General features: G+C 41.4%; 1 protein-coding gene across 3 annotated transcripts in view; it reads left to right on the top strand.

Annotated features, from left to right (window-relative positions):
* The window catches only part of SEMA3A (semaphorin 3A), a 204222-nt gene that overhangs the window by 69678 nt on the left and 110832 nt on the right, over window positions 1–23712 (top strand). For all 3 annotated transcript variants that reach the window (XM_038741339.1, XM_038741340.1, XM_038741341.1), the window contains exon 4: window positions 11249–11368. In XM_038741339.1, the coding sequence (XP_038597267.1) occupies window positions 11249–11368 (120 nt within the window). The remainder of the gene's footprint in view (window positions 1–11248; window positions 11369–23712) is intronic.

Below are 23712 nucleotides of genomic sequence, written 5' to 3'. Positions count from 1 at the left end.
TATGTGTATATGTATATATATATGTATGTATATATATATATATATAATGTCATCTCTCTATTTATTTGACTTTTTATAGTATTAATCACTTCACTCTCCCTTTAATTCGAACCTTTAGGTTTACAAGATATGAAAGCATCTCTGTCACAGGGAGCTTTCTGTCTGCAGACAATGAGGCAAAACCCCCTAGTACAGCCTCACATGTTTATTTACCTAGGCTTTAAGTTGCTAAGCAACTATATCAAATCCAGGATTTCACTGGGCCCTTTAAGGGCTCAAACATTTACTTTCACTTTTAGAAGTTTCAGTGTATATTTTACTTTAATTAGAGCAAAACGCACTTTACGAAAAAGGATGGATGAACATTCTACCTCAGTACCTGAATAAGGGGTTATGTGTTGCTACCTCTGAACCAACAAAAAAAAAAAAAAGCAGTGTTGTCACTCAACATGGTGGGCTACTCCAACGGAGGATGTGTGTATTTGTATTTGTGTGTGAGGGAAACAGCTGTCTCCTTGCTCCAAAGGACAGAGTTTTTCACTGGGATTAGTAGAGGTTGTGAAACTGAAAACAATATACCCATCACAGCCCCTGTGAGCACAATTCAAAGGCTGCCAAACTCAGGGAGGCAATTAAAAATCATTAGGAAGATGTTGGTTCAGGTATTTCTTAGAGATCTGCAGAATCCTGTTGGATATGGGCCATCAACTCTGAAAAGAACATCTAACAGAGGAAGAGCCATTAATCATGATGGGGGCAATTTAAGGGGTAGAGCCCAAGTGGCCAGGGGGTCTAGTGGCCAAAACATCTGAGAATCAGGAACCTGGGCTATATTTCCAGCTCTGAGTAATCTCAGTCCAATCACTTCATCTCTCTGTGCCCCAGTTTCTTCATCTGTTGATTGGGATAATATCCCGGACTCTGAGCACATGCATAACAATGCATGCACAGGTTCTGGGTACCACATAACTACAAATTGTAATTGCAGCATATTCTTTGTGAGATAGACTAGGGACTTGAGACAGTTGGGTCCAGTTCCTAAGATGTCATTTTAAATGACAATCTTTAGCTCAGTCGGATATGGCTGTGTGATAATAAAGACTAAAATGTAGAGCGGCAGCCTGTCTGACTGCCTTTTTGGAAGATCAGTCATTAAAAAGCGTGGATTCCTTGATTCCTTTATGGCTTGGAGAAAGACCTTGTGTTTCTATTCATCCATTTAAAGAAGGAGCTTAGTGGCCAGAACACTTATCTCATGGGGTGGCTGTATTCATTAATCTGTGGACATCACTTTGAAGAATTGATCTTCTTAATGACTTCTGACATCTCTTAGTGAATGCTGAAGCATCTTGAAGGACTTTCTGAACTTGTTAAGGGTGATCTAACCACAGATGGAATGGCATATTGTTGATAGAAAGAAAGAAACAACAACAGTCTCGGATCAGTGTGGAGCATCTTGAATAGAGAGAGAGAGAGAGTGAATGACAGCAGCAATCCTAGGGATTACATCTTTGGCATGAATACCCTGGTATTTGGCTAACTTGCAAAGCAAATTTACTAAAGAAAAAGGTCAACAAATTGATTTCAGAAATGAAGCTTAGTAAATGGGTTTTCATACTTGAAATGAGGGGAAGCTACTTCCTTTTATTTCTCAGACACTAGAAGGTCATGGTTTCTAATCCCAGCTCTGACCTTGTCTGCTGTGTGACTCTGGGCAAGTCACTTTACTTCTCTATGCCTTAATTACTTCATCCATAAAAGGGGATTGAGACTGTGAACCTCATGTGGGTCAGGGACTGTGTCCAACCCAATTTGCTTGTATTCACCCTAGCACTTAGTACGGTGCCTGGCACATAATAAGTGCTTAACAAATATTATGATTATTATTATTTACAAATTGTGCCTATCCCATTGCATCAATGAAGAAAACAGCTCATTTTGCAAAATAATTGCTCACTGCAGATCTAAGGAGTAACTGAACTTTGCCATGCATTCAGAGCTGATTTTTCACCTTGTTGAATCAATTACTTTGCTTCATAGGGGTTAAAAAAAAACCTGGTAGAAATTGGTCTCCTTTAGGGTGATATCTTTGATTTCTAATTTAAAATGAAAGTGACTGGGTTGATAGTCCAAGAGTACAAACAAAAGGGTGGAGAGTCTAAACTATTGTAGATTGTAGATAATGTAATTATTGGAAAGCTAGTTAAAAACACCTAAATTCTGCTTTAATTTTTGTACATGGAGCAGATGTTTGGACAGATGGATGGACTTTATTTTTGTAACTGTCCAGGAAAGTCTGCATAACAAAGCCTAATCAGTGTTATGTATCTGCAGTGTTTGTTTTTGATTCATTGTGCATATTGGCTTTTTGTGGTTTCAAAGCTATTTTATTTTTAATTTATTTTTTCAGGCTCTCTCTTTCTGCATAATCTTTTTATCAATCTAATCCTGAAACATTAAAACCCCTCCTAAAGGGAAAGACACATAATTTGTTAATAAAGCAGATGCACTGATCCTCAGCTAGAAGAGGTGAATTGACACTTTGCCTTAAATAGGAGATAATTCCTCTACAGTCTGTTAACTGTTCATAGGGCATATATACCAGAGGGGACTGAAAAGTTAATCACCCTGAGCAATTGTTCTATTAACTGTAAACAAACCAAACCTGTTGGTGATTTTGACAAAGCATAACCCTAAATTCCGGAAAGCAAGAGCGTGTGAAAAATGAATCCACTTTGAGTTGGTTGTTCTCTTCCTTTGCCCTACAAAACCTCTGATGATGAGCAAAGCAGCAACATGGTGCCAAAAAGTACATTATATTTTAAAAGTGTCATGGTTCAAGGGAAGGTCACAAACCTTCTTTTTTCTGCCTCCTCAGAGCATAAATGTGTGAAGTGTATTTCCTTCCTCAGATAGCCTCCCCCTCTCTTGCTTTAAAGAAATACTCAATCTTGTTCCAAACAAAAATGAACCTCCTGTTTAGAAACCAACAAAACCTTGGCAGCGATAAGTCAGGGAGAAAAATAAGACAAATGACTGACAAGGCAAAAATCTATTTAACATGGATGCTTTATTTAAAGAACACATTTCAACAATGGGTCTTTTCAGATCATGATCTTTCTTTAGCTTCTTCATTGCATTCTATTTTGTCTCTAGGAGTGGCTGTGAATACAATCTCATTATGCCTATTTTTAACCACCTAGCATGTTTCCTTTCATTTCTTTGTTTCTCATGTCATGTCTTACCTGCTAAATCACTTACATTTTTCTCTATTCTATTTCTATCTCACATACAGTATTACCATTAACCCGAAGGCACGCTAGCAAAGTAACCTGTTGCCAGTTGGTGAGGACTCAGTTGGGAGGTAAACTAAGCCATTCAGTCCTTCAGCCAACAGAGTGGACTTGGTTGCTCTGTAGAACTGCTAATACACCCAGTCATCAGCATCAGAACAGGGTTGTATGCTCGAGCTGCCGAACGCTGCTGGCGAAAGTCTAAACACCATGCCAACCTCGTTCACTTCAAGTTTATCCTTTCCTGCCTTAACTCAGCCCTCTCCTCTGCCAGACAAAACTATTTCTCCTCCCTTATTGACACCCATGCCCATCACCCCCGCCAGCTCTTCCGTACATTCAACTCCCTTCTCAGGCCCCCGGTTCCTCCCCCTCCTCCTTCCCTCACCCCCAACGATCTGGCCTCCTACTTCATTAACAAAATTAAATCCATCAGGTCCGACCTCCCCAAAGTCTCTTCCCCCCTTTCTCCATCCCCCCGGCTCTCAACACTCTCTGCTACTCTCCCATCCTTCCCAGCGGTATCCTCAGAGGAACTCTCCTCCCTCCTCTCAAGTGCTACTCCGGCCACCTGTGCTTCTGACCCCATTCCCTCTCATCTTGTGAAATCTCTCGCTCCATCCCTTCTCCCCTCCTTAACTTCCATCTTCAACCGCTCACTCTCCACTGGTTCCTTCCCCTCTGCCTTCAAACATGCCCATGTCTCTCCCATCCTAAAAAAACCCTCTCTTGACCCCACCTCACCTTCTAGTTATCGTCCCATATCCCTCCTACCATTCCTTTCCAAACTCCTTGAACGAGTTGTCTACACGCGCTGCCTAGAATTCCTCAACAACAACTCTCTCCTCGACCCCCTCCAGTCTGGCTTCCGTCCCCTTCATTCCATGGAAACTGCCCTCTCAAAGGTCACCAGTGACCTCCTGCTTGCCAAATCCAACGGCTCATATTCTGTCCTAATCCTCCTCGACCTCTCAGCTGCCTTTGACACTGTGGACCACCCCCTTCTCCTCAACACGCTATCTGACCTTGGCTTCACAGACTCTGTCCTCTCCTGGTTCTCCTCTTATCTCTCCGGTCATTCTTTCTCAGTCTTTTTTGCAGGCTCCTCTTCCCCCTCCCATCCTCTTACTGTGGGGGTTCCCCAAGGTTCAGTGCTTGGTCCCCTTCTGTTCTCAATCTACACTCACTCCCTTGGTGACCTCATTCGCTCCCACGGCTTCAACTATCATCTCTACGCTGATGACACCCGGATCTACATCTCTGCCCCTGCTCTCTCCCCCTCCCTCCAGACTCGCATCTCCTCCTGCCTTCAGGACATCTCCATCTGGATGTCCGCCCGCCACCTAAAGCTCAACATGTCGAAGACTGAGCTCCTTGTCTTCCCTCCCAAACCTTGTCCTCTCCCTGACTTTCCCATCTCTGTTGACGGCACTACCATCCTTCCCGTCTCACAAGCCCGCAACCTTGGCGTCATCCTCGACTCCGCTCTCTCATTCACCCCTCACATCCAAGCCGTCACCAAAACCTGCCGGTCTCAGCTCTGCAACATTGCCAAGATCCGCCCTTTCCTCTCCATCCGAACTGCTACCCTGCTCATTCAAGCTCTCATCCTATCCCGTCTGGACTACTGCACCAGCCTTCTCTCTGATCTCCCATCCTCGTGTCTCTCTCCACTTCAATCCATACTTCATGCTGCTGCCTGGATTATCTTTGTCCAGAAACGCTCTGGGCATATCACTCCCCTCCTCAAAAATCTCCAGTGGCTACCAATCAATCTGCGCATCAGGCAGAAACTCCTCACCCTGGGCTTCAAGGCTGTCCATCACCTCGCCCCCTCCTACCTCACCTCCCTTCTCTCCTTCTACTGCCCAGCCCGCAACCTCCGCTCCTGCACCGCTAATCTCCTCACTGTACCCCGTTCTCGCCTGTCCCGCCGTTGACCCCCGGCCCACGTCATCCCCCGGGCCTGGAATGCCCTCCCTCTGCCCCTCCGCCAAGCTAGCTCTCTTCCTCCCTTCAAGGCCCTGCTGAGAGCTCACCTCCTCCAGGAGGCCTTCCCAGACTGAGCCCCTTCCTTCCTCTCCCCCTCGTCCCCCTCTCCATCCCCCCATCTTACCTCCTTCCCTTCCCCACAGCACCTATATATATGTATATATGGTTGTACATATTTATTACTCTATTTATTTATTTATTTATTTATTTTACTTGTACATTTCTATCCTATTTATTTTATTTTGTTGGTATGTTTGGTTCTGTTCTCTGTCTCCCCCTTTTAGACTGTGAGCCCACTGTTGGGTAGGGACTGTCTCTATGTGTTGCCAATTTGTACTTCCCAAGCGCTTAGTACAGTGCTCTGCACATAGTAAGCGCTCAATAAATACGATTGATTGATTGATTGATTGTATTTTAGGTGTGACAGCTAGAAGTGTGGAAATGCCACTGCAGTGTAAGAGCCCCTAAAAGTGGCCCATCAATGAAGGCTTCACAGGATTAATAAACGTGACTTTCCTCAGTCATATTTCTTGGAGGAATCTCCAAGGTTTTACTGAAACTGATTGTTTGCAATCCCTTCATTCTTTTGTTTGAATAGGTATGCTCCTTTTAGAGAGAGCACTGAAAATTGGATTGATTACCCCACAGACTGGAGGAGTAAAAGACCTCCAAAATCCTCTCTGAAGCTATGCAGGGTGGTCAAAAAATACAAGGCCAGGCAAGATTCCCACTAATACAAAGAGAAATGATTCTGACACTCTACAAGCCAGCAAGCTTTTATGGTCTAGGTTGGGGTTATGGTTATGACTGAAAATGTGAAGAATTATTTGTATTTTGTAACAATTTTATGGAGTCTTGTAAAATTCAGTGTGGCAGAAGCCTTTCTCCTTGCCAAATTGAACAGAATAATTTGATCCATTTCTAGTACTGTTTTCAGGTATATATCCATCCCTAAGAAGTAGCATGGCCTAGTGGATAGAGTACGGGCATGGGAGTCAGAGGGACCTGGATTCTAATCCCGGCTCCACTATTTGTCTGCTGCGTGACCTTGGACAAGACACTTCACTTATCTGAGCCTCAGTTACCTCATCTGTAAAATGGAGATTAGGAATGGGAGCCCCATGTGGGACAGGGACTGTGTCCAACCTGATTAAGTTGTATCTACCCCAGCGCTTAGAACAGTGTCTGGTACATAGTAGATAATAAATACCAAAACAACTAAAAACAAGAACTACATTTTCTAAAATGAGTAAATAAATTAGATTAAACAGAGTCTATCTCTTGGTTCCTGCTTTGGATGCAGGGGCGAATAAGATAGAATGTTGAGAAAAAAAAAACATGGCCATGATGAAATATGTAAAGCCTGTTATTTGTAAAATGGAAAGGGTTTTGTCTTAAAAAGTATAGGGAAGGCAAAGCTAAGTTCTTTAGCATGGAGAAGCATTGACACATTTATACATGACCCTGGAATATAGTTTTGAAATTTAGGATAAATTCATTTTTTAATGTAATTTGTTAAGCACACAATGTGCCAGGTACTGTACTGAATGCTCAGGTAGGTACAAGCTAATTAGATTGGACATAGTCAATGATTGACATTGGGCACACAGTCTTAGTCTCCATTTTCAGATGAGTTATATAAGGCACAGATAAGTTAAGTGACTTGCTCAAGGTCACACAGCAGACAAGTGGCAGTGTCCGGATTAAAACCCAGGTACTCTGTTTCCTAGTCCTGTGCTCTTTTCCCATATCAATCAATCAATCAATCAGTCACATTTATTGAGCACTTACTGTGTGCAGAGCACTGAACTAAGCTGCTGGGAAAGTACAATATAACAAAACTAGTAGACACATTCCCAGCCCACAAGAAGGAGATCATCTGTGAACTTTGATAGGGCATTTTTTTGTGGAGTGAGGGGGATTGAAGTCAGATTGGAGGGAGTCAAGAAGAGTATTGGAGGAAGGGAACGTGAGGCACTGGGTGTAGGCAACTTGCTCATAGAGGTTGGAGTGGAATGGTAGAGGGGAGAAGGGGTAATAACTGGAGGGAACTGTGATGTCAGGGGAGCTTGTTTGAAAGCAGTAGGGAAGAAGCCATTGAAGAGTAAACAGTTGAAGATGGCAGTCAGGGAGGGAATAACGTCCAAGTTGTTTTGATAAGGTATGAAGGGATAGGGTCAGATGCTCAGGTGGAGGGGTGGATTTTGAGAGAAGGCTATTACCTCTTGAAATACTGCTTAGAAAGATAGGAGAGTTGAAGATGGGAGCAGGAAGGGACTGGAGAGGAGGAAGAGAGATTTTAGGGAGATCAACCCTGATGGTTTCCATTTTCTGCGTGAAGTAGGTAGCCGGGTCGTTAGGGGCAAGAGATGGGGGAGATGGGGGATGGGGCAGGGGGTGGACATGGGTGTCAGTAAGGATGGAGATCTAATTTTTCCGGGCAGAGGACAGTTTAGAGTTAAAGCATGCAAGTATAAGTTTGAAGTGGATGAGGCCAGCCTGATATCTGGATTTCTGCCAGCAGCTCTCTGCAGCTCATGCACGGGAGTGAAGGAAGCAGACCCTGTAGGTGATCCAGGGCAGTGGGTTAGTGGTATGAGAGTAATGAAAGGATAGGGGAGCAAGTTAGTTGAAGTCAGTAGAGAGGGTGGTGTTGAGGGTGGCAATTTATATGAATTCAAGAGGGAAAACTAACAGTGGACTTTAGTGCTAGATTTCCATTCTTAAAAAAGATGCCATTTCAGATTTTAAGACTAGATTTTCGAAGGGAGGTTTCTCTTTTCCTTTTCTCAAAAGCAGCTTGATGTATTTACTCTGGAGTTCGAGGGGTTCGGTTCAGGTTTGGCCACTTGCACCTCATTGTATAGAGGCAGTAGGGGTAAAACACTAAAATGCAAATACCAAATACAATTATATGCATTCCAGTTTGACCTAGTCCTTGGTTTTAAAACTGCTGCTCACACTGTAGACTCAAGTGTATCTTGAGGTTTCACTTGAAAAGCCATATGCAATTTCAGGATGAATTTGTGCCTAACCCTTTTAGTGCACATCACCTAGAGATATCAGAGTAAATCCATTCTGCCCCTGGGTTTGTGACATTTGCTCACATTACAGTCTGAATTCAATCGGTACTGGTGTTTTGATGAAGTTTAGGGTTGCCTATTTTTCTCTAGTTCCATAATACCCATAAAAAGAAAGCAGTTTTGGCTAGGAAGTGTATGAGAATTTGCCACTTCAATTCTGTGTATAGAGCATTGTTTTAAAATTCATCATTCAATAACTCATAACCTAGAACACACTGGAAGCTGCATGTATCCAATTTTTAAAATTAGAGGTATGTGTTGAATAGACCATAGCAGCTAACTTGAGGTTAACTTGAGGGTAGTTTAAGATTTTTTCAGTGTTGGTCTAGAGTCATTTATTTAAAATATTATGATAAATTAGTTTTAGTCCTACACCAGCTTAAGATATTATGAAAAATATCCTGGTTTTAATGTTGTGCAACTTTTTGGGTTTTCTCAGGCTTGTTTAGTAAGAGACTGGTGGGGGAAAGAGTGTCAAGAGTTAGAATTGCTACTTGCTGGAAGGAATGCATTTTGTAAAAATGATTCCATCTTATAGCTGACTCAAGTTCTTACCTGCTAGTTCAGGAAAAGAATGACTTGTATTTGGAAACAATTTTCAAAGCATAAAGGTTAGAAAAAATAAACTATGAGCAAGTGACAGAAATTTTAAATGTACATAAATAGCATCTGTGTATTTACTTGGGCAGACAAGGGCATCAGAGCCAACCGAAGGGGTTGGAGGAGGATGAAGTACATAGCCAGAGGCTTCAACTTCTGAGTGTTAAATGCTCATTATGTGCCAAGCCCTGGACTAAGCTTTAGGTTAGATATAATCCAGTCAGACTAGACAAAATTGCTGTTCCACATGGGGTTTACAGTTTAAGAGGAAGGAAGAACAGTTTTTTAGAGAAGTCGCCTGGCCTAATGGATAGACCGCAGGCCGGGGAGCCAGAGGGACCTGGGTTCTAATCCTGGCTCTGCCACTTGTCTGTGGTGTGATCTTGGGCAAGTCTCTTACCTTCTTTGTGCCTCAGTTAACTGTTCTGTAAAATAGGGTTGAAGACTGTGAGCCTCATTTGGGACATGGACTGTTTCCAACTTGACTAGCTTGTATCTTCCCCAGATTTTAGGACAGTGCCTGGCACAGAGTAAAAGTGCTTAACAAATACCATGAAAAATGAAAAAAAAACACCAAGATTTTCAATCCCCATTGTACAGATGAAGATACAGAGGCACAGAGAAATTAAGCGACTTGTCCAAGCCACACAGTAGGCAACTGGGAGATCCAGGATTAGAATCCAGGTCTCCTAAATCCAATCCTGTGCTTTTTCCACTAGGTTAGTAGCCTATATTAACAGAGTCCAATCTAAATATGCACCTGAATTACTCCACCAAAACCTTTTTTCTGAGTCCATCTGAATCTTAGAAGGCTTTTTAAGGAAGCATTTAGATAGAGAACAAGTTAAGTCTAATAAGCCTCTATTCATTCAGTAAGATTTATTGAGCCTTTACTGTATACAGAGTACTTGGGAGAGTCCAATATAAAAAATAAACGGTCACATTCCCTGCATACAACAAGCTTCCAGTCTAACAACACATTTACTTTTGTGGGGACAGGATGCCCAGACACACACTGTGTCTCCTGAGTTTGGTTGAATACCCAAGGTAATATCAAGATACTGAATACACCATTTCTAGTAAGTCCATTGAGGTCCACCCAAACAGAGTGCTTGCCCCTGAGGAGAGCCTTGTAACCCCATCATCTCGCTTGTTTCATAGCTTTTCCATTGCCTTCCCAGATCTCTATTGAGGGGGCGTCACTTTCTAGCTTTGGAACTTGGGAGCAGGAGCTTTTCAGAGGGAGGATGGGTGCTTAAAATTAAAATACCAGAAATAATGACATCTGGTATTGCTGTATCCATGCCAGATGGGTGACAGGCCAGCTGAAAACTGGACTGTATGGGATAAAATCAGACTTTGTAGTATAAAAGTGGATGAATGGCCCAAAGTCAGGGGGCATGAGTTCTAGACCCAACTCTGATCCAGGCCTGCTATGTGACAAATCACTTATCCTCACAAGGCCTTTTTTCATCTGTTCTGCCAGAGAATGTAAGCTCCTAGTGGGTAGGGAATATGTCTACCAAATCTCCTGTATTGAACTCTCCAAACAGTTTAGTACACTGCAGTGCCCGCAGTAAGCATTTAATCATATGATTGATTGATAATAAATGCAGTGGTCATTTTTGGTTACCTGGGGTAACATTTCTCTATTCTTGTGAAACAAACAAGATTTAGATGAAAGGCTCTTAGCCTATCATGGAAGGGTCAGAGATGCAGGCCTCTTGGGGGGTTTTATGTAGCCTGCCTCTAGCCTTTCCCATTTAAAATAATATTTCATAACACTTAATAATTATGGTACTTGTTAAGTGCTTGCTATGTACCAACCACTGTATTAATGGCTGGGAAAATACACTATATTCAGGTTGGATACAGTCTCTGTCCCACATGGGGCTCACAGTCAAAGGCTCCAATAAATAACTTTTTCCCTTTGGCCACTTAGACTGAGAATAATGAGGGCACTGTTTGGTAGGCCTTTATGTCTTCTGCAAAAATTCCAAAATGGTGGTGATGTTATGTATTTGCCAAAAATAAGAAAGAAGTGCTTCTGTTAAGCAAGAGATGGGTATTTTAAAGTTAAGTACCCTTGCCTACCGAACAATTAGACCTCGGGTTAAAATAGTCACGGTCTGCTGAATACTAAACAAGCCTTACAAATGTTGTGAAAAGTCTACAGATGAAAAAAACCTGTTTAAGACAGCAAAGCATACCAAACTCACTGGAAGATACATTAGTCATGCTAACTGCTAGAATTCACTGTTTCATTTTTTTTTCTTACAGAGAGAATGTGCTAATTTCATCAAGGTGCTTAAGGCTTACAACCAAACTCACTTGTATGCCTGTGGAACGGGGGCCTTTCATCCAATTTGCACCTACATTGAAATTGGACGCCATCCTGAGGTAAAGATGGATTTGAAAAAAACAAAAAACAAACAAAAAATTGATGTTTGGCCCTGACCCCTTCCTATTCAAATGGCTCATTACTAATTTCTGCAGCACATTTAGTTGCTGGATTGTTGTGTTATGGAACCTGTTTCTAATTCAGATGTTGATATTATTTTCTAATTTGTGAATGTGAACAGTATGAAATCCTTAGCCACCAAGAGCCAAGAGCAGGAGGGAAAGAGAGAGGAAGAAAGAAAACTAACATTTGTTTTTCTCCTGGATTACGGAGTCAGTTCCTTTTGTGTTTAGAGCAGATGCCAGCAAGCTCTCTGCATTCTGTTGTCTCCATTTTCTTTTGACTTGCCAGCTCTCCCCTTCAGTTCCATGCTCAGTCAGTAGCGTCTGCCACCTCAGCCACTTTCTTCCTTCTGAGGATTAAGACCGGATGCCACACATACATACAGTACTTCTCAGATCTCACATTTCACCTAAGAGCTCATTATTTTTTCTGGCTCGGCAAAGCCCCAAATTTTTCACTTTGTTTATTTCTTTAGTGGTAAGAAAGAGAAAATTATACCGTTCCTAATTCCTCTGTTCCCTTCTGGAGGAATTTCAGCAAGAGGAGCAGTTTGGGTTTTAATTTAATCTCCAACTCCAGCAAGTTTCCGTGAAAGTTTCAGACATTGAACCAAGTTCAGTTGTGTGAGCATTCGTCATTACCCTTCCAGTCTCTGTCCCTCTTCCCTTGGCCTAAAATCAGAAGCGGAAAGTAAGGGCTGAGAGGTACTGGGGAAAGACTGTTATGATAGTGACTGCCTCCTTCCAATAGCAGAAAGCAGGTAGAATGAGGAATTTTCCTCAAAAAAAGGTCCTGTCCCTGGGAGAATTCCAGCTCAATTTTCCAGACTCGAGGTTATGCTATATTTCATACATAAACCTGTCATCATCATCAACAAAAGCACATCTCAGAATTGTCTAAGAGGTGGTCTCTTTGAGGAAACAAAGCAGAGGATTGTGAAATTACCTGAGGAATTTGTGACAGTCTAGATGACTAATTATGGGGCAGACGTTATTCAAATTGGATGTCTAGACTTTCTCATCTTCAACTGCTAAATTTCTGCCTTGATTTGGTGGTATTCACCTGGCTTAAGGGAACCCTCCAATAATTTAAACTAACAGTTTTCATTGTATTCAAAGTATTTTAGTAACGTTTTAGTAAAGTTTCTTTTTTTGAGCGGTACTCTGATTAATGATCTTAATTGATTTCACGAAATTAGAGTGTAAAGTGAAAGCCTGTTAAACAAAGTATAGTTTCCCACAAGGAATAGTTTGAAGTATAGGAATGCATCACCAAATGCCAAAGAAATGATTAAAATATCAAAAATGTGTGAAAAAATACTGTGAAAATAGTTGCTAAATAGCAATTTATATATGTACCAAGTAAAATTTGAATGATGTATTTTCTGATATATTTGTAAATCTGTTAATTTTCAGTGTTATCTGTCACTTTAAAGGCATCTTGTGCCAAGATTAACCTAGAAATCTGTCATTACAAATGCTTTAGAGCTTCCATTATCTAGTGCTAAATTAAAATGAATTGTAACAAGTCTATTCAAATCGGGCAAAATACTTAAAAAGTTGATGGACAGAGAAAGGGAGATGCTTAAACCCAGTTAACTTTAAGGCACTATTTCATGCTAAGAGTGCTATAGGAAATAATACATTAAAATGCAATAAAGATATTCTGAAAGTGTTCAAATATGAGTATAATAATGGATGGTAATACCTTTGTATATGTTATTTTTCTCTGGCATCAAAGAAAAATGAGCAAGAAAGGGAGGACTTTGTTTTGGGAATATGATTCCTACAAATTTGGGTTAACCACCTAATGGTGATGAGAAATGCAGGGATAAGCCAACTCAACAGATAATACAAAATAGTGAAGGCTATTTTGAACCACAGATGGGAAACATTGGGTAGACAACCAAAGAACCTAACTGGATGACAGGAAAAGCAGCCCCAGATTGATGAAGGCTATAAAAAGATTTTGTCTAAGGTTGAGAGTACCATAGTGTGGGAAAAGGTAAAAAGGACAGTGCAGGCTCCGGCTAATAAAACATTTTGCAAAAAAACAAAAAAGTAAACAAACATAAAAACCCTACCACTTCCAACTTCAAAGGAGGATACTGTTAGATAATTGCAAGTTCATTCATTCATTCAGTCGTATTTATTGAGCACTTACTGCATGCAGATCACTGTACTAAGCGCTTGAGAAGTACAAGTTGGCAACATATAGAGATGGTCCCTACCCAACAATGTGCTCACAGTCTAGTTGACGTTAAGAAGGTAATAACATTTCTACCACAAATCACTCATGCTGAGTATCCTGAGTTTAACGTTAATACTTAGAAGTTACAAAACTTACAAAAGATATATATATATATATATATATATATATATATATATATGATGGAGATGTTATATACCTGCATTACTGATTGATTCTAGGCGGTTTGTGGATTCACGAGAGATTTTATAAATATATTGAGTATTTTGGGGTGATATTAGTGTCTCCATGAACATTCGATACTACTTCTTCCAAGTAGGAGATGCATATATTACAATGATAAACAAACCAAAGATAGTTATCTCCTTTCCTTCTCAATATGGCTTTTGAGGATGTTTAAATATAAAAAGCAGATGTCTGTGGTGTCCTCCTTCAACCACTTTTTTTTTGATGTAGCACTATTTCTTCATAATCCCTAGTTGTTTTTCTTTTTTGGTGCCATGATCTCAGAAGCACAATTATTAGAAAATCACCTTGTGAATTTGACATTTAGGGTGGCAGATTGCCACAAAAATAAAGACATCATTGTTGAAGGGAATAAGGGTACCCTTCATCATTTCAGAGTAGGATTTGCATCTTGTAGGGAAAATTAACTGATCCTTTGAGTAATGACTTGGTAGTCTGGATATGATTTCCCCTCCTACAAATATGTCTTTTCATTTTAAAAGTCATACCTCATTCCTCAAGAAACTCCAGTGGTTATCCATCCACTCCCGCATCAAACAAAACTTCCTCCCATTGACTTTAAAGTACTTAATCACCTTTCCCCTTCTTACCTCACCTCGCTACTCTCCTATTACAACTCAGCCTACACACTTTGTTCCTGTAGTGCTAACCTTCTCACTGTACCTCCGTCTCGTCTATCTTGCTGCCAACCTCTCACCCACATCCTACCTCTGCCTAGGAATGCCCTCCCTCCTCATATCAAATAATTGCTCTTCCCCACTTCAAAGCCTTATTAAAGGTGCATCTCTTCCAAGAAGCCTTTCCTGATTAAGTTTTCCTCTCCTCTTTTCCCATTCCCTTCTGAATCACCCTGACCTGCTCCCTTCATTTCATCCTCCCTTCCATCTCCATAGCACACACACATATATATATATATATATAGAGATACATATTTATATTTATATTCATATTCATTCATTCATTCAGTCAGTCATTTATTGAGCGCTTACTGTGTGCAGAGCACTGTACTAAGCGCTTGGGAAGTACTTAGGAAGTACAAGTTGGCAAAATATAGAGACGGTCTCCATTCATTCATTCAATCGTATTTATTGAGCACTTACTGTGTGCAGAGCACTGTACTAATCGCCTGGGAAGTCCAAGTCGGCAACATCTAGAGACGGTCCCTACCCAACAGCGGGCTCACAGTCTAGAAGGGGGAGACAGACAACAGAACCAAACATATTAACAAGATAAAATAAATAGGCTAAATATGTACAAGTAAAATAGAGTAATAAATGGAGTGCTTACTGTGTGCAGAGCATTGTACAAAGCGCTTAACCCGTCCCCTGTTCCCTTCACCTGGGGCTACTGCTGCCAAATCCTCCGGTGGCCAAATTCACCCAGGCCCAGCAAGGGAAGAGCAAAGGCTCTGGGGAAATTGGGAGGGAAAGGGACAAGAACGGTACTTGCTAAGTGTCTACTATGTGCCATTCACCCATTCGATCACATTTATTGAGCGCTTACCATGTGCAGAGCACTGTACTAAGTGCTTGGGAAGTACAAGTCGGCAACATTCCGTGTAAGCGCTGCGGTGGACACGAGTGAGTCAGGATGGACACGGTGTCCCTGTCCCACATGAGGCTCCCCCTCTTAACCCCCATTTTCCGGACGAGGCACCTGAGGCCCAGAGAAGGGAAGTGACTCGCCCAAGGTCACCCAGCAGACGAGTGCCGGAGCCGGGATTAGAACCCACGACCTTCTGGTTCCCAGGCCTGGGCTCTCTCCACTGAGCCACGCTGAATGGAAAGTCTTCGTGGCAGTCTGATAATAATTGTGGTATTTATTAAGCACTGGGCACTGTACTAAGCACCGGGGTAGATGATAATAATAATAATAATAATAATAATAATAATAACAATAACAATAATAATAATAATGGCATCTGTCAAGCGCCTACTATGTGCAAAGCACTGTTCCAAGCTCTGGAGGGATACAAGGTGATCAGGTTGTCCCACGCGGGGCTCCCGGTCTTCATCCCCATTTTCCAGATGAGGGAACTGAGGCCCCGGAGAAGTGAAGTGACCAAGGTCACACAGCAGACACGTGGGGGAGCCGGGATTCGAACCCACGACCTCCGACCTCCCCAGCCCGGGCTCTTTCCACCGAGCCACGCTGTAGACACGCGCGGATCGGATCGGCCCCGAGCCCTGGCCCCCGTGGGGCTCACGGTCTCAACCCCCATTTGACAGGGGAGGGAACCGAGGCCCGGAGAAGCCAAATGACTTGTCCGAAGTCAGGCACCAGACAAGCGGCGGAGCCGGGATTAGAACCCATGACCTTCCAACACCTGGGCCCGGGCTGTAGCCACTATGCCACCGAGAAGCAGCGTGGCTCAGTGGAAAAGAGCCTGGGCTTTGGAGTCAGTGGTCATGGGTTCAAATCCCGGCTCTGCCAACTGTCAGCTGGGTGACCTCAGGATATCTTTATTTATTTATATGTATTAATGTCTGTTGCCCCCTCTAGACTGTGAGCTCATTGTGGGCAGGGAATGTTTCTGTCGGTTATTTTAGTGTAGTCTCCTAAACACTTAGTACAGTGCTTTGCACATAGTAAGTGATCAATAAATAAGATTGAATAAATGAACCCCATCTTAATGTTATGACATCAGCTGGCACAGTCTCATGTTGTTGTCTAGTGGAAGCGTTTTCACCATTTAATACTTTGTTCCAAAATCCATTCTCAGTAATTAGTGATTGTCTCATGACCATACACTGTATGTCATTGTTTGCTCCATTAAGCAGATTTTCAGTCTTCCGAGATCCATTTGGAAATTGGTAGGCATACAAATTAACTCCAATTCCTTAAGGTATTCATTTATTCATTCAGTCGTATTTATTGAGCACTTACTGTGTGCAGAGCACTGTACTCAGCACCTGGAAAGTACAGTTCAGCAACAGATTGAGACAATCCCTTCCCAACAACAGGCTCACAGTCTAGAAGATATGTGCTAATCAGTCCATCATATATGCCGAATATCTCTTTGACAGTGTAGTGCAGATAGGTAACTGGCATGTTGTCATTTACTCACACATATTGCATACACACACATCTATACAAAATCATAACATCTACGTTCAATTAAATGAGGAAACACTGTAGAAAGAATTATTCAAGGCTGAAGCTTCAGCAAACCTTTGTTTTGAGTTTAAGCTTTTCACCACCATTCTGATGGAATGTTTGGTCAGTCTTTTGAACCGGAACAGACTTTTAGATTTATAATAGAAAGAAATACCCTCCAAAATTCACATCTGTTGAAAAGGAAAGCAGAAAAACTTTGAAGGGAATCTCTGGATGTGATCACAGATACCAAAGTGACATGTTTTACATATAAGAGAGGATGGCTGCATGCTCAAAGGACAGAAAAGCATATAGAGGAACAATAAAGAATTAACCCTATAAATCCCATCATAAAATACCCCAACACCTTTATGACCAGTTAGAAAATGCTATGCAACAAGATTTTGTCAGGGCCCTTATGCTTGATCCATGTTTTCCATTTTCATAGGCACTGAACTCTTTAACTCTAAATGTCATATTTAAGGAAAGTTTAATAAACTGATAAAATCTTGCGTGCCACACAAAGAGAAAGAAAATGAACTCAGTGCAAAACCAGCACTAGAATATGTCCTTTAAAGACTATAAGACCCTCAATATATTAAAATGATTTTATATATTCTCCACATCCAGTTTGAAGATACTTTCATTCATTATATAATTTTTTTAAACTTCTCTACCCTGAAAATACCAAACATCACAGTCCAAAGGTTAATTCCTTCATTAACTTTGAAAAGTTGTTCTTCAGGTGTTTCACAACTCCTTGCTCCAGTTACTTCTGTGCATTCAATTACAAGTGCAAATAGAAATCTCGACATTGAGGAAAAAAACCCAACTTGATTAAAAGCTTAAAAAAGGCTGAACTCACATTCAATTCTGATTTAAAGAAAAACTAGGACAGTTCTTTGTTTTGACCATTATGTTTCTCCTCCTGATCAATCAGTCAATTGGTCAGTCGTACTTAGTGAGCATATACTGCCTGCAGAACTCTGTCCAAAGGGCTTTGGAGAATAAAATAAAGAAAGGACACAAGCCCCACACTCAAGGATTTTAGAGTCTAATGAGGGAGAGATGCAAATTAATTTATAAATAGGAATTAATAAGAGAACAGAAAGGTGGATAAATGGGTAATGGTAACAGCATTTATTAAGCATCGATTTTGAGTAGAGCACCTTACTAAGCACTGGGAAATAATACACAAATGGGACATGAAATTAGTACATATTTTGTAGAGTACATATAATCATTTATATGCAGGTGTCAACCTTCTCACTCTAAGCGGATCTTGCCTCCAACTCCCTTATCCTTGTTCTCCCTCTGTCTTTTAAATTCCCTCCCGCTTCATATTTGACAGACTACAAAGCCATCCTGAAATCACATCTGCTCCAAGATGCCTTCTTCTACTAAGATTTCTCCTACTCATTCTCCCTTCTGCATTGCCTAAAAACTTGGATATGTGACCTTTAAACAGTTGTAGTCTCTTCACCCTCAACCCTACAGCACTGACATATGCATCCTTATGCTCCACCATTTCCCCTATCTATAATTAATTTCAATGTCTTTCTCCCTCTCTAGGGTGTAAGCACTTTGTGGGCAGGGATCAGGTAGACCAACTCTTTTGCACTGTATTTTCCCAAGCACTTAGTTCAGTGCTTTGTACACAATATGGGTTCAAGAAATAATAATAATAATAATAATAATAATGGCATTTATTAAGTGCTTACTATGTGTAAAGCACTGTTCTAAGTTCTGGGGAGGTTACAAGGTGATCAGGTTATCCCATGGGGGGCTCACAGTCTTCATCTCCATTTTCAAGGTGAGAGAACTGAGGCCCAGAGAAGTGAAGTGACTTACCCAAAGTCACACAGCTGATCAGTGGTGGAGCTGGGATTCGAACCCATGACCTCTGATTCCCAAGCCTGGGCTTTTTCCCCTGAGCCATGCTAATGGATTGATAAGGGATGAGGCCTTGCTTGGGATGTTATGATCTGGGGTGAAGAAAATTATTCTGGATGTGGGAAGTTATAAAGAAGAAAGGGACTGGTTGTTTCTCAATTGACATGGAATGTTGACCATATTACATGCATCTTTGCAATTGAATCTGTACCCTTTAAGCACTTGATTTTCACCCTACCCTCTGTCCCACAGCACTATGTACACATCCATAATTTATTTTAATGTCTGTCTCCCCCTCTAGACAGAAAGCTCCTTGTGAGCAGGGAACATGTCTACCATATCTGTTGTACTGTACAGTACACTGTAGTGTCCAAGTGCTTAGTACAGGCTCTGCACACAGTAAGTGCTCAGTAAACATGGATTGATTGATTCAAGAGATTCCAAGCTCAACAAGCAGGGAAATTAACAACCCATTGAGTCATTAATTTTTATAACTCTTCCTAGTGTCTCCTGCCTTCTGTGAGGCAATTCTTATCCAGTTTCTTAATTCTCTTAATGCTTCTAATGTTCCCCAAATGCTTAAATGATTATCTGTTGGCTTTGTTTTTACCTCTGAAGCTTTAGGGCTTTTCTGCCACCATCGGGACCTATATACCTATTATGGAAAACACCTGTGAGGGAAAGAGATAGCAACAATTTTGACTGCATCAGCAGATTCATATTCCAAGGTCTTAATCCTAGCTGATAATGTCTTAACCAATTATGTTTAAAGGAACTAGTGTCTGTTCAAATCTGTTGCCATTTTGGAAGAGGCAATGTAAGGCAGCATACCAGATCCAGTCTTCTTCAGTGTAATTCACACAGAGACCCCTAAAACTACAACAAAGGGCTAACATTGGGAAAAACTTTTGATTCACTGGGAGAGAAAGGGGGAGCAGGGAGGGGGGACGGATGGTGGCCGCGGCCTGGACCATCTCCCCCTTGGATCTCCACCTAGACACTCGGAGAGGTAGGGGGAGGGCCGAGTGCCAGGGTCCCCCAAAATCCTTCTGTCTGGGTCCAGAGACCCCCGGATAATTTCTCCATGTTTGTCTCTCTGCATTTGGTCTGTTTCTCTAACCACAGTTTCCACGGGGCAGAAGGCCCAGGGCTCGGTCTGTGCCCTGCCCCCTCACCTCCCCCAGCCACGATGTAACTGGATGGAGGCACTGAGAGAGGCAGAGGATAGGCCTGTTTGCTAGGGGATCAGGGTCATCAATCAATAGCATTTATCGAGCACTTACTGTGTGCAGAGCATTGTACTAAATGCTTGGGAGAGTACACGACCATGCAGTCAGTGGACAGGATCCCTGCCCCCGGGAGTTGAAGACTAGAGGGTGAGACAGACATTAAAATAAATTACAGATAGAGAAAATGCCAGAGTGGAAGGTTAGGAACACGAGTGCTGTGTGATGACCATCAAGTGCTCAAGTGTAAACAGATGGTACTCTGCCTTGAGGGTGGATCTCAATCTTCTCAGACACTGAAACAGAGTCAGAAAGTACTATTTGTTGATGTTTGGGTAGAATGTACACACAAAAAAAAACCTTGAAGCAGATTATAAATTTGGCAGGCTCAATGAAATGTTAAGGAATCACAGTCAGATAATAAAGATCAATATCATGCACCAGCTTGCCCTTAGGAAAATTTAAATACAAGGAACATTTACAGTGGGTTCTCAGAGTTCCAACTCAGTGCTAAGTTCTGCTCCTGGGCCAGTGGGTCTTTAAGTGATGCACTAATAATCAGGAAATATAAAATCACATCCCAAAAAAAAGTCTGTGGGCCTTTGGGGAAACTAGGAATTCACCATGTCATTAAGCTGCAGAGTGAACTAAAGGTCTACAAAGCAATTAGATTTCCCACAGATGTCACATTCATCAGTTTCTTCAGAATGCCTATGAGAGATTTGAACATCAAATGTCAAGACAAGGACACTCAAAATGAGGTCAGGACTGAAGTCAGCTCCCATTTTCTGTGGTTAAGAAAGATCAAATTCTACTGCTTTAATCCTAGATGACCACTGAAAATTTTCTGAGAAAAATGTAGTTCATTTTCCCAGGAGCCTATAAATGGTTTCCTGAAAAGAGACAACTAATATTATTGATATTATCAACATCTTTCAGCTATTATCTCCCCAGTTTTCACTGAGAAGCCAAGAGGAAGATGCAATTTTCACAGCAAATGAATGACAGAATTAGTATACTTAGACCCGAGGCTTATTTAGGTCAATAATCTATCCCTCATAATTGTCAAGTTCCTGGCCCTATTGGACTAAGAGCCAAGGGTGGCAGTGGCTAAGACTCTTCAATAATGTTGGTTACTGGTTCTAAAGCTGGGGAACTCTCAAAGGAATATGAACAAAATTAGAGGTAAATGTTCTACTACTTACACAGTATGGCATTATTATTAGTTCAGCTCAATTTGCCCTCCTCATAGAGAAAGGCCACATACAGTCTTTTTATCTGGTATTTGTTAAGCGCTTCCTCTTTGTCAAGCATTGTTCTAAGTGCTGGGGTAGATACAAGTTTTATCAGATTGGACATAGTCCCTGTCTCACATGGGGTTCACAGTGTAAATTTAAGGGAGTATGATTTAATCCCCATTTTACAGTTGAGGCACAGATAAGTGATTTGCCAAAAGTCCCACAGCAAACAATTTGCAGAACCAGGATTAGAACCCAGGTTTTTTTTTTTTTTTTGGCATTTGTTAAGTGCTTAGTACGTGCAAAGCACTGTTCTAAGCGCTGGGGGGGGGATACAGTGTGATCAAGTTGTCCCACGTAGGGCTCACAGTCTTAATCCCCATTTTTACAGATGAGGTAACTGAGGCTCAGAGAAGTTAAGTGACTTGCCCAAGGTCACACAGCAGACTTGTGGTGGAGCCGGAATTCGAACCCACGACCTCTGACTCCAAAGCCCGGGCTTTTTCCACTGAGCCACGCTGCTTGACTCCCAGGCCCATGCTCTTTTCCTAAGCCACACTTCTTCTCAGTTTGGGTATATTCTGAACACCAGCAGTAAGCTTTCAGAGTTACAGGATATTACTATGGGCAACATAGTTACTTTTCCTGTCTCCATGCAGTTTGAAATTCACTGATACAGCTCATCAATATTTGTCAAATATCATTTCTGTGAGTTTTGTCATCCTTAAAATAAATCCAGTTAACCAGTGCATTTCTGAGTATAATAATAATAATAATAATTATGGCATTTATTAAGCACTTACTATGTGCAAAGCACTGTTCTAAGCGCTGGGGAGGTAACAAGGTGATCAGGTTGTCCCACGTGGGGCTCACAGTCGTAATCCCCCTTTTAAAAATGAGGTAACTGAGGCACAGAGAAGTTAAGTGACTTGTCTATGGTCACACAGCTGACAAGCGGCAGAGCTGGGATTTTAACCCATGACCTCTGACTCCAGTCTCTTTCCACTGAGCCATGAGTAACGGTCACTTGGACATGATTTTTATTTAGGTAGTAATGACTTCCATTATTTTAATACAGATTCCAATAAATAAGGAGTAGTTGAAAGGGTAACATTAAGGAAAATGGTATTCTTGGTGGAGTGGGGAAATATATAATCTGAGGGGAATATAAATTAATCAGGAAATGCTTCCGGGAGAAAAAGTAATTTCAGAAAGGCTTTGAAAATGGGGAAAGCTGTGGATAGAGGGAATCAAAGGAGAAGGGAGTTGGGAAGAGGTAAAAAGTGAGGGAAATGAAAATGAGGGCTAGTGAGTAGGCTATCTTGAGATGATTGAAAAGAGAATGAATGAGAAGTGACTGAGTGCCTTAAAGTCAATCGTCATAAAGTTTCTACTTGATGTGAAGAGGAATGGGCTGCTATTGGAGACTTGAGACATGGGTGGAGAGAGGTGGGTTGAGCAATGTTTGAGAAAAATGATCCAGGTAGCAGAGCGAAGAATGGGCTGGAAATGGGAGATTGGAAACAGGGAGATCATTGATGAGGTTGATGAAGTAGCCAAACCAGAATATGGCAAGTGCCTGGACAAATGTCATGACAGTTTAGATGGTAAGGATAGGGCAGAACCTGGAAGTATCATGGAGGAAAAAGAATTGACAGTATTCAATGACAGAATGCTTACAGAGATTGAATGAGAGGGAGAAATCGAAGATAATGCCAAGCTCAGGGTCTTTGGAGATATGCAGAATGGTAAGATTGTCACCTGTGAGGTAGAAGAGTGTTGAAGTATTTAGATGATAATGGGTGAAGATGTTAATCATAGCTACATCACTTAGGGCTTCTCAGAGAGCATATAATGGAGATATGGGTAAAGGTTTTATGTACTTAATTAAAAATTTATATTTTATTAAAATGTGATTTTAAAATAGCAGCTGGATAAATGTATTTGAGGAAAAAAATGTATTTATGCCAAGGGTCGTGCTTTAATGATTGCCTAGAAAATTGAACATCATAGGCTTTCAACTGTCATTTGGCACATTTAATTCTATACTTGCATATTTCACTATTGTACTTCAGTAATTTGGAATCTGTTTATGTCTGACAGAAATAAAAGTCAGTAATTATGTCTGAGTACAGCTTTGAAATTCATAATTTGTACATTTACATGCAGGAAATGAAATCAAATTCGGAATTGTCAGAAATCAAAACATGGAGGCTGGCTCTATCATTTTCATTGTATTTTTATTTTTCAGTCTGTCATTCTGATTTAACTGTGCACCTCTGTTTGTTGGAAGCAGTTTCAACTAAACTGAGTAGTAATGCCTCTGCCCCTTGGTCGACTGATCACTCTGGGACACTGAACAGGTCCCAGTGG

Source organism: Tachyglossus aculeatus (genome assembly GCF_015852505.1).
Source record: "Tachyglossus aculeatus isolate mTacAcu1 chromosome 12 unlocalized genomic scaffold, mTacAcu1.pri SUPER_6_unloc_1, whole genome shotgun sequence".
Classification (NCBI taxonomy): Eukaryota; Metazoa; Chordata; class Mammalia; order Monotremata; family Tachyglossidae; genus Tachyglossus; species Tachyglossus aculeatus.
This window is presented reverse-complemented; position numbering and strand designations above follow the sequence as displayed.